The sequence below is a fragment of the Lemur catta genome, chromosome 15 (genome assembly GCF_020740605.2).
Source record: "Lemur catta isolate mLemCat1 chromosome 15, mLemCat1.pri, whole genome shotgun sequence".
Classification (NCBI taxonomy): Eukaryota; Metazoa; Chordata; class Mammalia; order Primates; family Lemuridae; genus Lemur; species Lemur catta.
In genome coordinates this window covers 350,079-367,597 of record NC_059142.1, presented here as the reverse complement: position 1 = coordinate 367,597, position 17,519 = coordinate 350,079, and the positions used below count along the sequence as shown (strand labels likewise).

Genomic DNA, 17,519 nt, shown 5'->3' with positions numbered 1-17,519 from the left:
TACTGAGTCTAGCTGGAGCAATTAGGCAAAGAAGAAAAAGGCATCCAGATTGAAAAGGAAGAAGTACAACTACCTCTGTTTGCAAATGAAATGATCTTGTATATAGGAAATCCTAAAGATTCCACACACAAAAAAATGTTAGAACTAAGGAGTTCAGCAAGTTTGCAGTATACAAGATCAGTATATAAAAATCAGTTGTATTTCTATGTAACAGTTATGAGAAACCTGAAACTGAAATGAAGGAAGCAATTCTATTTGCAATAACATCAAAAAATAAGCAAGTGGCTTGAGGCCAAGAGTTCAAGACCAGTCTGAGCAACATAGCAAGACCCCATCTCTACAAAAGATTTAAAATATTAATAGCCAGGTGTGGTGGTGCATGCCTGTACTTCCAGCTGCTCAGGAGGCTGAGGCAGGAGGATCACTTGAGCCCAGGAGTTTGAGGTTGTAGTGAGCTATGAAAACACCATTGCACACTGCACTCCAGCCCAGACAACAGATTGAGACCCTGTCTCAAAAAACAAAACAAAAGGACTCATTCACTGAAAGCTACAAATCATGTTGAAAGAAATTAAGCAAATGCAAAATGGAAAGGCATCCCATGTTCATGGATTAGAAGACAATATTGTTAAGATGGCAATTTCCCCAATTTGATCTACAGATTCAACAGAATCCCTATCAAATTCCCTGCTGCTTTTTTTTTTTTTTTTGGAAGAAATTGATGTGTTTGTCCTAAAATTCAGTGGAATTGTAAGGGACCCATAACATCAAAAACAATGTTGGAAAAGAAGAACAAATAGGACTCATGCTAACAGTATTCAAAATTTACTACAAAGCTTCCATAATCAAGACAGTGCAGTACTGACATAAGGATAGGCATATAGCTCAATGGAACAGAATGGAAAGTCCAGAAAAAGGTCCTTACATTTATGGTCAATGGATTTTCAACAAGGGTGCCAACACCATTCATTGGGGAAAGAGTAATCTTTTCAACAAATGGTGCTGGGACAACTAGATATACAGATGCAACAGAATGAAGTTGGACCCCCAACGTTACCACCATACACAAAAGCTCACTCAAATGGATCACAGACCTAAGTTTAAGTGATAAGAGTATCATTGTGACTTTGGGTTGGTCAATGGTTTCTTAGCTATGACACCAAAGCACAGGCAACAACAATAAAAATAGATGAAGTGAACTATATAAAAATGTAAAACTTACATGTTACAAACAATACCATCAAGAAAAATTAAAGAAAAGGGAGAAACATTTGCAAATCATATTTCTGTTAAGGGACTTGTATCCAGAATATACAAATAACTATTAAAACTTAACAATATAATGGCAACCCAAAAAATGGGCAAAGGGTTTGAATAGACATGTCTCCAAAGAAGATACACAAATGGCAATAAGCACATGAAAAGATATTCAACATCTGTAGTGAGCAGGAAAATGTAAGTGAGAACTACAATGAGACACCATACCCACTAGGATGGCTGTAACCAGAAAGTCAAATAATAAATGCTGATGAGGATGTGGAGAAGAAGAAACTCATACACTGCTGGTGGGAATGTAAAATGACACTGCCACTTTGGAAAACAGTCTGGCAGTTTCTCAAATGACTAAATAGTGAGTGATATGACCCAGCAATTTCACTCCTATGTATATACTCAAGAAATGGAAACATGTCTGTGCAAACGCTTGTACACAAATGTCTATAGAAGCGTATTTGTAATAGCCACAAGGAGGAAACAACCCAATTATCTATCAACTAATAACGGGATAACAAAATGTGGTATTATCCATATAGGGGAACATTATTCAGCCATACAAATAAGGTGCTATACAAGCTACAACAGGGATTACCCGTGAAAACATTGCATTGAGTGAAGGAGGCAGATACGAAAGGCCACATGTTATATGATTCCACTAATATGAAATATCCAGAACAGGCACATCCATGAGACAGTAGACAGTGGTTGCCAGGGGCTGGTGGGTAGAAAGGACTAGGGAGTGACTGCTGTTAGGACAGGGTTTCTTTTGGGGGTGATGGTTACACAACTCTGTAATACTAAAATCTACTGAATTGTATACTTTTAAGCTGTGAATTTTATTATGTGAATCTTGATAAAGTGTTATTTTAAAAAATAAAGAGTTGCTTTAAAAACCAATAGACCCAACATAGTGCTTTGAAGTGTAGTTGCATTGGTTCATGCGAACATTCTGAGAGCAGTCAGCAGTGTGGGCAGATCGTTAAGGCTGTCTGCTGCTATTACAGCTTTTAAAAGAGTTTAAAGACTTTTTGGAAGAGTTTAAAATACTTTAAACTTAATTTTGCTAATGTTCAATGTGTACCTCAGGCTTGTTCTTAAACTGTATCACTGTCCTCCATAATTAAAATGACAGCACTGAACCCAAACCACTAAGCTGGTAATGATGTTACAGAAAGCTAGGCACTTGTCTCTGAGGCTGCATCAGAAGAATGGGGACAAGAGGACAAGTGGTTGAGGAAAAGGAAAGAGAAGTTTATTAATTTGCAGGCAAATGATGGAGACTCCCATCTTAAAATACCATTGTCCTCCTCATAAGCAGAGATACAGGACTTTTAAAGGGACGGTTTTCAGCCTCATGGCATTGTTGTTTCACTGCAGTCGATAGTTCTGATCGATCCCGTCTTGGGGAAGACAATCTCTGGTGACCTCCACTGGGACAATTCTGTTGAGCTATCTCCTGTGGTACAAAGAAGGAAGGACAGTCCCCCGCCCCTCCCCGACCACTGGCCTGAGGCAGGGATGCAGGTGGTTTTAATTCCCAAAAAGACTGGGGGAAGTTTTACAAAGAAAACATTTTTACCCTTTTTCCTGTTTCCTCTGTTAACAGTGAGAGCCCATCCTGCGCAGAGGGGCAGTCACAGGGGAGATTTCCTAGACCCTCTCGTAAAGCAACTGTCAAGCATACTTTGGAATTTATTACTTTTAAAGTTTCTCTAGGGAGACACAAGACAGAATGTTATAGGCAAAGACAGAGGCTTCAGGTGACACACAACACGACACCACCCTCTCCTCAGCCGTCATTGTTCCAGGCTGAGTCCCTGCCCGTCACTTCCTGGCATCACCTGCAGTTCTGGGTGTGTCCCGGCTGCGCTGGTCATCACGGGAACAGTGCTGGACACCGCTGCCGGTGTGGCCCGAGGGTCCCCTCAGCCAGCGCGAGAGCAGTGCTGAGCTCCTGCTGGGAGCTGCTGCAGCTCGGGGCCTTCCGCGTGCGCAGGGAGCGAGTGCAGGGAGCGTGCAGGGAGCGAGTGCAGGGAGCGTGCAGGGAGCGAGTGCAGGGAGCGAGTGCAGGGAGCGTGCAGGGAGCGAGTGCAGGGAGCGTGCAGGGAGCGAGTGCAGGGAGCGAGTGCAGGGAGCGTGCAGGGAGCGCTCGCAGGGAGCGCCTCCGACTGGAGAGGACGCGGCCTAGGCTTTGGAGGGAGAGGTGAATGTTGTATTCCCTCAGGGGACATTTTATTTTACAAGTTCTTTTCAGAAAAGTTAACTAGTATCTGAAGCTTTTTGTGAGATTCAATTTCCCTTTGCTCCTAAGATGATGAAAATAATAAAGTTTTGAATATATGAAATAAAGTAAAATAATTTCACATTTCTTAAAACTTTCCTGTAGACAGTGCACGGCCACATGACCGTGTGCATCTGACCACTGCCACCCTGAGAAGTCACCCCACGGACCCTGGGAGGGGCGGGGGAGCTCAGGAGATGGGAGGAAGAAGAGCGGGAACGTGCCGGTCTGGCGGGTCTGGAAACAGCAGCGGGAGGAGTCTGACGCTCTGGAGGGCACCGCAAAGGAGGCGCTCTGGGAATACGTTACAGGCTTGACCCCCAGCTCCTGCACAGCTGCATGTTTACGCTGCCCCCACCAAACAATTTTGTTTGTTTCACAAAGAGTAGCCACTGTTTGAATGACTTAGCAAGACAAGGCAAAGACATGCAGTATTCACAATACAGAATAAGAACATATTTATTCAAATGTGTCAGAAGTCCAGGATTACAGGGCTTCACCATTCAGGGGACACTTTATAACTTCTCCCATTTTCTTTTCAGAACATAAACTGTGGGGGTTCACAGACCCAGATGAAAAAAACACGTTTAATGTAAAACCATTTCTGGTGATTTCCAATCTGTATATAATACTTTACAGATTCAATTAAATTTTTAAAATTAACTTCCATGTTTACTTGCCTAACACTCTAAGTAAAAAGTAACTTTAAAAAGGGGAAAACATACAGCACTAAGTGCTGTCCAGATGGTAATGTCAGCATGAGCTGGGGACATGAGACCCAAGCATGCATTCAACAGACTGCAACAGACTGGGATGGGTGGCCCACACAGCTCATGACACATAGAATATGACAAAATAGTGAAATCATAGCTTCAGATGTCATTCAAGCTATCTATATATAAAATACACATTATAAAAAAATTTGCTAAAATAATTTGGAACAGTTCACAAATGCCCATAAGACACCCGTCCTAACTACCTATGGGTGTAAACTGAGCTAAGAATGGAAACACAGGTGTGGAAGATGCCACAACCCGAAGTTGCTCCCCTGGCGCTGCCCAATCCCTCTCTATGGTCAAGTGATTCAAGACTGATTACTCTGAGCCCAAAATGTGAGTTTCCCAAGTCCACAGGTGTTAAAGGCAAGGTCACTTCTAAACACATAACAAAATTAGCTTGAACCTGAGCATGTTAGAAATGAAAAGCACAACATGGAAACAAAAGCAGCCTCTGGCTTCCTGCAGCCCATTCTGACACGTGACCACATGAAGACAGAGGTCAGCTGCTCAGGATGGGCATTTTCATGCATCTTTGTTAAAGAGTAATTATGCAAGGAGGCCCTTTAGTGGCAAGGACTGCTCGTGCTCAACCTCTCTCCTTCCGGACTCCCCTGTCTTCTTCCCCCTCTGCTGACTCCCAGGAGTTGGTGACAGTGAGGGGCCCAGGTGCACCCTCAGCCAGATGGGGGTCCAAAGTGGGAGGAGGAAGAATTCTCAGGGAGATACCAAAAGGGCCGAGCTAGCCTAAGCTGGCCAAAGCAGAAGAGGGTTTTCTAGAATCAGGAAAGGGAATTAGATGTTGAACCCCAAAAGAGGCACTGTGCCTTTCCTGTGCAGCAGCAGACACCCTTCAACTCTAAACCAAGCTACAGGCAAAGTTCCTGGAAGCACACCCGTGCCAAGCTGTAGCTAAATTTATTTTGGTGGAGAGAGAAAAAAAATAGGCTTGGTTCAAAATAGTGGACCTGATACCAAGAATTTCCCTTTCCTTTTTAATCCCAAACATTTGTTCAATTTAGTATTCTAATGAATAAGAATTTAGTGTAAATGACTTTTTTAACACTGAGGTTTCCCTCACTCAGGATGCAGAGTCTGCACAAGGCCCAGCAGCCTGCGGGGCCACTCTTTGTAGGTTGGGTTTGGTTTCGACTGGAGGCACCAAAAGTTCTGCAGCATAGAAGCCTCTCAAGACTGGAAAGAACACAACTTTAGTGACTTCTCTTCTTTTGTGGGAAAAAGGTATACTTTGTAGGGTTAAACTCTTCCCAAATGCGCTCAAACTCTTCCAGAAAAAGCCTCACATACTCCTCGTCTTCCATGATCAGGACGTTCTCCCTGTTGTTCTGGATGGCCTGCGTGGTCCAGTTGAGCGAGCCAGTGATGAGCACCTTCTTGTCCACGATGGCAAACTTGTGATGCATGTAGCCCAGGTCCTGGTCGTGTCGCACCTGTATACCTGCAGAAAAGGCAGAAGGTAATTTCATTCCAGTACCTCCGCTCCCTCAGTGCGCTGTTTCCAGTTTGGTGGGAAGGCCTTCCACAGGGTGGTGGCACTGAGCTCCCAGGAGGGACTCTGCAGAATTGAGAGGCCAGAGCACATGCCACCAGGGAACCAGGTGGGACAACAGCAGTCACCATGGGGTCACCTGCTCCTCACCCTCCAGCAGATTCCATCTCTCCACAACACTTGATTTCCTCTGGGGAACAACCCACCCATCAGCCCTGGGGTCTGGTAAGGGCCACGCCATCGTTAGCCCCATCAGAGGTGACCAGAGCAAAGATAGTGCATGGGGTCACTCTCACAGCTTCCGGGAGCCGGGCCCACCTGCTGGTACAACCTCATAACAGTTCCAGTGTGCAGTGGCTTTTCTGGCTGGTGAGGCAAGAAGGACCCTAACTAACTAAGGAAGTTTTCGTCTTCCTGCTTCCTTCACCAAAGAACCAGTAATGGTTGCTGTCCCTCCTACTGCACAGTTTCCAAACTCCTCCAGGGCAGGACCTGTCTGCCTTGTTCCCACTGTCCCAGCCCACAGAATGATGTCTGCCTCCATCATCATCTGCCCAAAGAATGAATGGACTGTTAGAGACATGGCTTAAGAGTATAAAATATGCTTCATTGGAAGAGAGTTGCCAGATTTATGAAATAAAAATACAGTGTCCAAATTAAATTGGGATTTCGGACATACAAGGAATAATTTTTGAAGGGAACTATGTCCCATGGAGTATCTGGGATATACATTAAACACTATTTGTCTCTGTGAAATTCACAAGTAATGGTACACCTGTACTGTGGCAGCCCTACCTTGGAAAGTAGTGACTCCCTTACCACAGAACAGGGATCCGACACTTCTCACACCCTGTGGCCAGCCCACTGGCACACCCTGCTCGCTCTGCTTTCCAGATTCATCTAAAATCTGACCATTCCAGACCACCTCTGCGGCGCAGCACACTGCCCGCCTCACAGGACGAAGCTCAGATGCCATCCGCCCCACCAGCCCTCCTCTCTCACAGTTTCCGCCTCCAGCCAAGGAGGACGTCTTGCTGCTGAGGGCATCTGTCCCTGCTGTTCCAGCTACTCGGATGCCTCAACCTTCCCAGAGCCCACTTTCATCAGCAAGGTCTCTGCCCTGCCCCATGTGGCACTGCCCTGGGCAGTTGTCCCGGCCCAACACACTTCCTCCCACACCCTTGCCCCTTGCCCTCCTTTATTAAGTCTTCCTCAACCTTCTTAGTGCCCTAAATCAAATATCCACGATTTAGTGGGCTTCCTGGCTGGGCCTGGCCTTGTGCACTAGGCGTCCCCAAGCACCTGGAACTGATTCTAATGGCCACTGGCACACAGATACATTCCCCTACCAGACGCATGACGCTGACAGCCAAGAGGGGAGCCAAGCCTTAGATGGGGCTTGATCTGGGAGCCCTGTAAGCTTGTTCCCAAATCCGAGCTTCTATGATTCCCTCAGCGCTTACCAAATAAAACAGAACTGTCCGTGCCTAGAGGTACCCATGCTTCCCCCCACTAAAATGACAAACGCACGGAAGGCAACTCTTGAAGCTGCCAGTAAGGGTGGAACGTGCCTCCTCTGCTCCCCGCGTGGGGCGCAACTTCCAGGCACAGACCAAGGTGCCTTCTCGCGCGCGGCCTGGCGAGGGAGGCCGCACCGACTCCGCAAAGGCTGCTCTGCTTCCCTGGTCAGCAGCAGGCTGGGCGCGCACAGGGGACAGAGTGGCGGTGAGACCCTGCCCAGCCTGGCCGGTTCCCAGGGCTGGATGTGTTTCTCCATCACTGTGGCCGCCAGAATTACCAGGTCAAATATGTGCCCGTGCGGCGCTGACCACCAGGAGGCAAGGAGCCGCCTGCCCGCCGCAGACGGGGGACAGAACACCGCAGGCCGCGGGAGGCTCCGCGCTCCTCACACCTCCGGTCCCACTCCGCCCGCGCCGGGGTCTGTGCTCCCCATCTTCTGCAGCTGGAGAAACAACGGACTGCTCATCAACCCAACGCTCTGGCTCCACTTTTTAGTACCTGTTTTCACTCGGGTCAGAGGCAAGAGCCTCCCTCACCAGGCAGGCGCGCGGTTCCCCAGCGCTCAGGCTCCAGACAGAAGCAGAATCTCGAGAGACTGGCTTCCCCGCCGCAGGACCCTGGGCACCAGAGCGCTGTCTCGCTGTCCCCGGCGCTGGTCCCAGGGTGGCACACGGAGTTTTTAACCTCGGCCCTGTCAGTCTGAGCCTCAGGCTACAACCGTCAAAAACTCCGCCCGACCGGGCTGCCCAGGCGCACGCCGTCCCCAACGCCGGGCACCGGAAGGGGTGGGAAGAAGTGCGGGGTGTCCAGGGACAGGCCACGCGCCCTTGGGAATCCCCCAGGCCTCCCCGCCGGGAGCACGCGCGCAGAGGGTCGGCTCCCTGGCGCCGGCCCGGCCTGACGCGGGGGCTCGGCATTCTTTGCGCAACCCCCTGACCTCACAGGACCACGAGACGAATCGGAGGGTCTCGGCCTGTCCCCAGACTCTCCCCCCGGGGCGGTCGCGCCAGGCCCACCTGCCTTCCGCAGCAGACCGATCTGCGAGCCGTTGAGGGCCATGTAGTCGCAGTCGGTGACGGCCCGGACGCGCACCCCGCGCTGGTGCAGCAGCTGCACGGCGCGGCCCAGCTGCGGGCTGGAGAAGGCGAACAGGCAGAGCTCGAGGCTGGCCCGGGCGGCCAGCAGGGCGCGCAGCAGGCGGCTCAGCGAGCTCTCGCCGTGGGGCAGCCTGCAGGGGCAGCCCGCGGGGGGCGCGGCCGGCGCGCCGGGGGCCCGCAGCAGCGCCTCGGTGCAGGTCACCTGCGACGGGAAGAAGAGCACCTCGCGCCGCGGCCGCCGCCGCCCGGCCCGCAGCCAGCGCAGCACCCAGGGCAGCGCCTCCAGGGCCAGTGCGAGGCCTACGGCCGCCGCGGCCGCCGCGGGCCCCAACCGCCTCATGTCGCCGCCCTTCGCCGCCCGGTCCGAGGCCGCGCCCGGCCCCAGCGCGCCTGCGCGCCCGCCCCCTAGGGTCACGTGCCCAGCCGCGCCCTCCCCCTCGAGGCCACGTGCCCGGCCGCGCCCCTCCCCCTCGAGGCCACGTGCCCGGCCGCGCCCCTCCCCCTCGAGGCCACGTGCCGGGCCGCGCCCCGTCCCCCTCGAGGCCACGTGCCGGGCCGCGCCCCTCCCCCCGAGGCCACGTGCCCGGCCGCGCCCTCCCCCTCGAGGCCACGTGCCCGGCCGCGCCCCTCCCCCTCGAGGCCACGTGCCGGGCCGCGCCCCGTCCCCCTCGAGGCCAGGTGCCGGGCCGCGCCCCTCCCCCCGAGGCCACGTGCCGGGCCGCGCCCCGTCCCCCTCGAGGCCAGGTGCCGGGCCGCGCCCCTCCCCCCGAGGCCACGTGCCGGGCCGCGCCCCTCCCCCCGAGGCCACGTGCCGGGCCGCGCCCGTCCCGGAGCCGCCGCCTGCTCTCCCCGGGCATCCTGTGCCCGCCAGCCGTGGGCCGGTTGGCCGCTCGCCCGCAGAGCTACCCGCACCATCCACCCCCGCCAGGCCCCAGACCGCCTGCAGCCCCAGAGGCCTGCGGCAGCGCTGGCTTTCCTCGCTTCAAGCTTCAGGAAAGCAGCTTGGGGAGCTCTCAGGTCTGTCGGGGAACCTGCAGGTAGCCAGCGGCAGGATGGGAAGCCCGCCTGCCGGAGGCGGAGGCCCCTGTGCTTACTCCATCCCCAGCACCTGCCCTTCCGGGAAGGAGCCGCTGGCAGGCGGAGTGGGACTGAGACGCCCTGGGGCTGTCTCTGAAGGCGCCGGGCTGGAGCGGCAGGGACACTCCATGCAGTGGACTGGCTCCTGGAACAGAAGGAAGGCGTTAATGGGAAAATGGTGAAATCCATATAGAGTCTGGAGCTTAATAGTAATGTACCCATGTCAGTTTCTTAGGTTTGACAGACGAGTGATAGTTGACAATAAGGGAAACTGGGTGAGATAAATGGGAAAGATAAATGTGTTCTATCTTTGAAACTTTTCTGTAAATCTACAACTATTCCAAATTAAGTTTATTAAAATCTTAAACGTGCACCTTCCATATGATCCAGCCATCCCACTCCCTAAAGAAATGAAAGCATACAATCACACGAATATTTGTACACAAATGTTTATAGTAGGTGTGTAATAACCCAAACCTAGAAACAACACAAATGTCCATCCACAGGTAAATAAACTTTTGTAGATTTATATGATGCAATGCTATATAGCAATAAAAAGGAATAAAGTACTGATATACACTACAACATGGATGGACTTCAGTTATGCCAGACAAGAAGAGTACGCACATATGATTCTATTTATATGAAATTCTAGAGAATGCAAACTGTAGTGACAGAAAGCAGACCAATGGTGCCCTAGCGGAGATGACAAAAGGACAGGAAGTGAAGTGATGGATGTTTATTAGCTTGACTGTGCTGATGGTTTCACGGGTACACACACGCGTCATATTGTATGGATTAAATAAGAGTAATTTATTGTATATCAATTATACTCCAATAAAATTAAGTACAAAGAAATAAGGCCGGGCGCGGTGGCTCACGCCTGTAATCCTAGCTCTGGGAGGCCGAGGCGGGTGGATTGCTCGAGGTCAGGAGTTCGAGACCAGCCTGAGCAAGAGTGAGACCCCGTCTCTACTAAAAATAGAAAGAAATTATCTGGCCAACTAAAAATATATATACAAAAAAATTAGCCGGGCATGGTGGCTCATGCCTGTAGTCCCAGCTACTTGGGAGGCTGAGGCAGGAGGATCGCTTAAGCCCAGGAGTTTGAGGTTGCTGTGAGCTAGGCTGATGCCACGGCACTCACTCTAGCCCGGGCAACAAAGTGAGACTCTGTCTCAAAAAAAAAAAAAAAAAAAAACAAAGAAATAGAGCCCTTGGTTTTAAGCCTGGCTTCCCTACTTTGTAGTGGCCTAGGACAAGTTGGTTCATTTCTTTGAGCTTTCCTTTTCTCATCTAAAATGACAAAGAATGAGAGGAAGGGCTTCCAGTTATGGCAGTATAAAGAAGCAGTCAGGCCGGGCGCGGTGGCTCACGCCTGGTAGTCCCAGCTTCTTGGGAGGCTGAGGCGGCGGGCGGATAGCTGCAGCTCGCCGGTTCAACACCAGCCCGAGCGCAGTGAGACCCCGTCTCCGTAAACAAAAAAATCACAAAAAAGACCAAAAAAATACTCAAAAACCAACAAAACCCAGCCGGGCGCTCTGGCAAGCGCCTGTAGTCCCAGCTACCCGGGAGGCTGAGGCATGAGGATCGCTCACAGCCCGGGACCTGGAGCTTGCGGTGACCCACCCTCATTGCACTCTACCCAGGACTCCGAGTGACACTCTGCCTCCACAAAAAAAAAAAAAAAAAAAAAAAAGAAGCAGTCAATGGCCTTCTGCAAAAAAATAAACATAAAACTGGGAAAAATGGTCAAAAACAACTATTTCAGGGCAATGTAAATAGACCAAAGGCAGACAACAAAATGAGAAGCATTATTTTAAAAAAACTGCTGGAGCTTAGCATAAAGCATCAGGAATCTGTAGCTTTACTGAGTGAGGCTGTTCCCAGCCCTCCAGGCAAAAATGGTTCTTTTACCAGTGTGGCTGGCTACAAAAGCCTACTGTCTCAGGTTTTTTTTTAGCTCATTCGGAAATAACCCAGACATTTCATGAACATCTCTTATTTAACATAACTTTGAGTTTCAAATTACATGAAAAGTTCATTTATAGACACTAATCCCATTTACATTTACCTAGTTAATTTATTTTTAACAATTTACATAGATTACTTATGAAAATAGATATTAGACAAAGTTAGAACCATTTCAAATTATTTCCATCAACCATTTTTATAGCCTGTGAACAGGCATTCACCTAAGTAGGAAACTTAAAGCCAAATATATATATACACATATATATGTGTGTGTGTGTATATATATATATGTATATAAATATATACTTATATGTTGCTGATATCTCAGAAAATACAGCTGTTTTCATTTAACCAACAATATTAAATTAGTCTTACTTATCAAAAAATTACACAAAGATCATTCTGTTCTAGGTTGGGTTTATAGTTTTACAATTTTTGTGTCAAACTTTTACATATTAAGATGTCTAATGGACACAAAACTGACTGGTAAACCCAGGCAACAATGTATGCTAACAATTTTGAAGACATTTCTATTTTTATTTTACCAATAATTTTAAAGGCAGCTTATTTATTAAAGATTTACTTGAGTCACATAAAAGGTATTTGGGTTAATATTAATATACATTTCATATTTTCTATGAACACTCATTTATCTAATCCAATCTGAATACAATTCCTTAAGGGATTTCTGGTCAACCATCCGAGATTTTTTACCATGTAGATACAACATACAACATAACGCATATATGTATACATAAATACAGTTAAACAAATACACAGACACACACACACACAAAGATCTTATAGCTTTCATTTTAGAATTTTGGTCATGAGATAGTAATACAAACTCACCAGTTCATAAAAGACAGTTGGCTCCAAATTATATTTCTGACAAAATTGGGACCTGTTCACATTGCTAAACTTTATGTGCCCTGATAGGTGATCTAATGAAGGCTGTAGATCAAAAATATGATTAAAGCATTTTCCATGGCAGTTTAAAGAAAAAAACTCTTTCACCCCCTTTCTCCTCCTTTTTTCCGTTTCAAATTAGATTAGGGTTAAATTTTCAATGTTTATATTTTAGCAAGGACTGGCAGAATCGCATTTAAAAAAAACCAAAATCATCAAGTAGCCTTGAATCTATCTTTTGTTTGCCAGTCTCATTTGCTTACCTAGTCAAATGCAGGCAGGGAAGTATTTTAGCAGGGTTTTTTTTTTTTTCTTCCCAGCTTTTTCTTTTTGGCCCCTGTGTGGTGGGCAAAACAAAATTTTCATGTTGGACAGATATATACAGATTATATAACATAATATATTGTTATTCTGAGCTCAAGATTTTGACCTGTTTGATCTAAGAGCCTAACTTTTATGAACATTTATCTAGTTCCTTTTCTTTTTTTTGAGACAGAGTCTCACTCTGGGCACTCTAGCCCAGGCATCAGCGTAGCTCACAGCAACCTCAAACTCCTGGGCTTAAGCAATCCTTCTGCCTCAGCCTCCTGAGTAGCTGGGACTACAGGCATGCGCCACCATGCCTGGCTAATTTTTTCTATATATATTTTTAGATATCCAGCTAATTTCTTTCTTTTTTTTTTTTTTTTAAGTAGAGACGGGGTCTCACTCTTGCGCAGGCTGGTCTTGAACTACTGAGCTCAAAGGATCCACCCGCCTCGGCCTCCCAGAGTCCTAGGATTACAGGTGTGAGCCACCGTGCCGGCCTCTAGTTCCTTTTCTTTTAGACTATTATCTTTCAATTAACTATTCCATCACTTATGATTGTTAGTCAAGCAAACCTAAATTGACATTTCCAAAAGTGTCATGTTGTTGATTACCATGGAGTTGTTGTAATTTGTAAAGCCATTAATTTGAAAGCACTTTAAGACATTTTTTTTCCCCTAATCTTGGCTGGGATGCCATAAGCAGTGAGTTTTACGTCAACACCAGTATAAAAGTCAGCAAATTCAAAGTAGACAAGAAGAGAGAGAGACAGAGAGAGAGAGAAAGAGAGAGAGAGAGGACTTAGAAGGCTCTACATGCTAACTCTATAGCTTTGGGGTAATTTTTTTTCCCCAGAAAGTTTGAGCTCTGAATTTTCCTTGATGTCATTGCCTATCACTTTAAAAAGATGCGTGAGTGTGGGCTGTAACATGTCGACAGCTGTACTACCAGAAAACCTGGCATGCCTTCATGTTTGAGAATCCCATTCCATGTCTTATTAATCTCTCAGGAGCAAAGAAAATCTTATTTATCCTGTCAGGAGTTTAGACTGATGTTTTAGATGGTGGTGACCACTCTAGTGGGTTTTAATTAAGCCATCTGTGCCCATCATTTAGAATGTTTGTTTTGCTTTTGGAAGATTTTTAAAGACAAGCCAGGGAAAAGAGTCAAACCAAATCAAAAGAAATTCAGATAAGAGTGTTCACAAAAATTTTAACCAAGGTGTGCAGAGCAAACAAAATATTAAACTAGGTGCACAGAGCAAAAGTGAATTCACCAAAAACACATGCCTCAGACAAAATGTAAATTATAGAGAAATCAGAATGCTCCACCAAGAAAGACATATATCTTTATACCACAAATGACTTCCTAGAACAGAAAAAAAGTATTTTATCATCCCAAGAGAAATGTATGGTCTTTTACTAAGGTAGCCTTATCCAAATCAAATCCTGAATAAAGTCAAGAACTTGTACCCAAAAGAGGGAGGCTTGATCTGAGAGACTCACCAGGGCAGAACAGGTGAGTGGGGAAGAGGAGAGCCCGGAGGGATCATGTGAGTACTGCACACCAGTTCCAAGAATCACCAACTTCTGATCATGATCTTTTCCACATCCCACTTCTGACGTCATATATGTCAAGCTATATAACAAATAGAGACAGGCTCTAAAAGAAAATGGTGTTTATTTGGGAATAGGGCATTACAATGGGAGTACACGTGCCATAGTAAACTATGTGCATATTCACGGAGGTAAAGGAAGACAAGATTTTTAAAGGAAAAACGAGGATTATATAATTGTCTTGAAAGAATTATCCTTGGCTACAAAGATACCAAGATCAATAACAAGGGTGATGCCAAGCAGAGGTCTTTTTTTGTTTTTTTTTTTTTGAGACAAAGTCTCACTCTGTTGCCCGGGCTAGAGTGCTGTGGCGTCAGCCTAGCTCACAGCAACCTCAAACTCCTGGGCTCAAGCGATCCTACTGCCTCAGCCTCCCGAGTAGCTGGGACTACAGGCATGCGCCACCATGCCCGGCTAATCTTTTCTGTATATATTTTTAGTTGTTCAGCTAATTTCTTTCAATTTTTAGTAGAGACAGAGTCTTCGCTCTTGCTCAGGCTCCTCTCAAACTCCTGACCTCAAGCTATTTTCCTGCCTCGGCCTCCCAGAGTGCTAGGATTACAGGCGTGAGCCTGAGCCACTGCACCCGGCCTGTTTTTTTTTTTTTTTTTTTTTTAGAGGTAAGGTCTTACTCTGTTGTCAAGGCTGGGCTACAGTGAGTGCAGGGGTGCGATCACAGCTCACTCTAACCTTGAACTCCTGGGCTCAAGCTATCTTCCTGCTCCAGCCTCCGAAGTATCAGGAGCTATAGGCATGCACCATCGCACCTGGCTAATGTTTTTACTTTTTGTAGAGATGGGGTCTTGCTATGTTGCCCAGGCTGTTCTTAAACTCCTGGGCTCAAGTGATCCTCCTGCCTTGGCCTCCCAAAGTGCTGGGATTACAGGTGTGAGTCACTGTACCTGGCCAAGAATTCTAAATCCAGTGAAATGATTCTTCAAAAAATGAAAGTGAAATAAAAATATTCTCAGATAAAAACAGAATTTGTTGATAGAAGACCTGCCCTATGAGAAACACCAAAGGAACTCCTTCAGGCTAAAAGGAAACGTATCAGATTACAGGAAAAAATGATAGAATTGGAAATGATAAGTATAAAAAATGTGTATGTGTGTGTTACCCTTTCATTTCTTAATTTCTTTAAAACACATAAAATAATTTCAATAGACACAGTGTTGCTGAGTTAACACATATGGATGTAATAAGGTATAAAATTAGCAGAAAATATGGAGGAGGAAATTTGTTCAACAAAAATGAAGACATAAAAAAGGAACAAAAAGACATGAGGCAATTTATGAATTTAATTAATGCCATTGAATTGTACAATTAAAATAGTTAAAATGGTAAAGTTTATGTTATATATGTTACCACAATGAAAAGTTTTTAAAAAGACAATGAGACATAGAAAATAGCAAAATGGCAGATGTAAATCCAACCACATCAATGATTACATGAAATGCAGATAGACAATTCTAAATCACAAAGTAGAGATTATCAGACAGAATAAAAGGCAAGATCAAATACATGCTGTCTACATGACAGACACTTTAGATTCAGAGAAAGCAAACAGGTTGAAAGCAAGAGGATGGAAAAAGACCCAGCATGCAAACAGCCATGAGAGAACTGGACTGGCTGGATTGATAACATAGACATTAGGACAAAGATTATGACTAGAGGCAAAAAAGGAACAGTTCATAATGATAAAAGAGTCCATCTATTAGAAAGATGTACCAGCTATAAATGTATATATACATAACAATAGAGCCCCAAAACACATGAAGCAAATCTGACAGAATTGAAAGGAAAAATAGACAACTCAACAATTATTGTTACAAGATTTTTAATACATTAATTGCTAGAATGAGATAGAAAATCAGCAAGGATCTATAAGACTTAAGACTACTTACGGCTGGGCACAGTGGCTCATGCCTGTAATCCTAGCACTCTGGGAGGCCGACACGGGAGGATCATTTGAGCTCAGGAGTTTGAGACCAGCCTGAGCAAGAGAGAGATCCCGTCTCTACTAAAAATAGAAAGAAATTATATGGAAAACTAAAAATATATACAGAAAAAATTATCTAGGCATGGTGGTGCATGCCTGTAGTCCCAGCTACTCGGGAGACTGAGGCAGGAGGATTGCTTGAGCCCAGGAGTTTGAGGTTGCTGTGAGTTAGGCTGATGCCACTGCACTCTAGCCCGGGCAACAGAGTGAGACTGTCTCAAAAAAAAAAAAAAAAGGACTACTTACAAACTCGACCTAAATGACATACAGAGAATATGCAGCTGAATTAATTTTATTTAGCATCTCATCCCCAAACTTGCCAGGCTGAGGTGTGTTCCAATAACCCTGCTTCCACTGAACTTGTTTCCAAGTTAACCAGTGCGCCAGCACACTAGTTATACTTCCAGCAGAGAAAAGCCATGTCCCTGGCAGGCAATGATTCATCTGAACATAAGTCCTGGCCCACCTGCTCTGCTGTGAGGCAATCTGTGGAGTAATGCCATCTGTCTCCTTCCCCTGGCTGGCTACCATTTAGGTTCTCTACTTGTGGGCAGTGTGAAAATGTTGACATGTTTTCACAAACCATATGACCTTTAATTCTCACAATAACCCTACAAAATGGGTCTTACAGATGAGAAAACTAAATCTCAGAGAGGGTAATCCACTTGCTCAGGGTCGCACAGCTAGGAAAGCAGGGAAGGATTTGAATTTGAATATTTCCAAAGCAAATATCCACTCCCCTACACCCACTCATTTCTGCCTACTTGTTTCCTTGATCTAACAGGAAAGGAGAGTTAAACGTATTCCGTGTAGGCAGCCAAGCTGATCATGTGAGTAGCCGGGAAGCCCCATCCAGAAGAGCCAACTCCTATTGTAGAGGACACGCTGGAGGACAGTGCCCGCTCTGTTTCTCTCTGACAAGCTGTCCTGCTTTCTCCAACCTAACCTCAACTAGGCACATCCTCCTTGTTGCAAAGCTTGGTGGGTGTTGATACTAAAATTAGTAGGCAAAAGTTTGAGGAGGAACAAGATACCTGCATAGTCTCAAAGCCTGGCCTCACAAGATATTAATTATCAAGTGACAAATTGTTTTCATAATGCAGAAACCCAGCAGACCCCATGAGCTTAACCATGTGATCAAGGTTAACGTCATCATAAGACCCAGCAGCATCATGGAC

General features: G+C 46.4%; 1 protein-coding gene across 1 annotated transcript; it reads right to left on the bottom strand.

The window, feature by feature from the left end:
• Window positions 1–3,990: 3,990 nt before the first annotated feature.
• Window positions 3,991–8,800, bottom strand: PLD6 (phospholipase D family member 6). Its single transcript, XM_045525191.1, has 2 exons — window positions 8,380–8,800; window positions 3,991–5,791 (listed from the first exon to the last, which is right to left on the bottom strand). The coding sequence occupies exons 1-2, from the start codon at window positions 8,798–8,800 to the stop codon at window positions 5,544–5,546; spliced, it is 669 nt and encodes a 222-aa protein (XP_045381147.1). The 3' UTR covers window positions 3,991–5,543.
• Window positions 8,801–17,519: the final 8,719 nt, after the last annotated feature.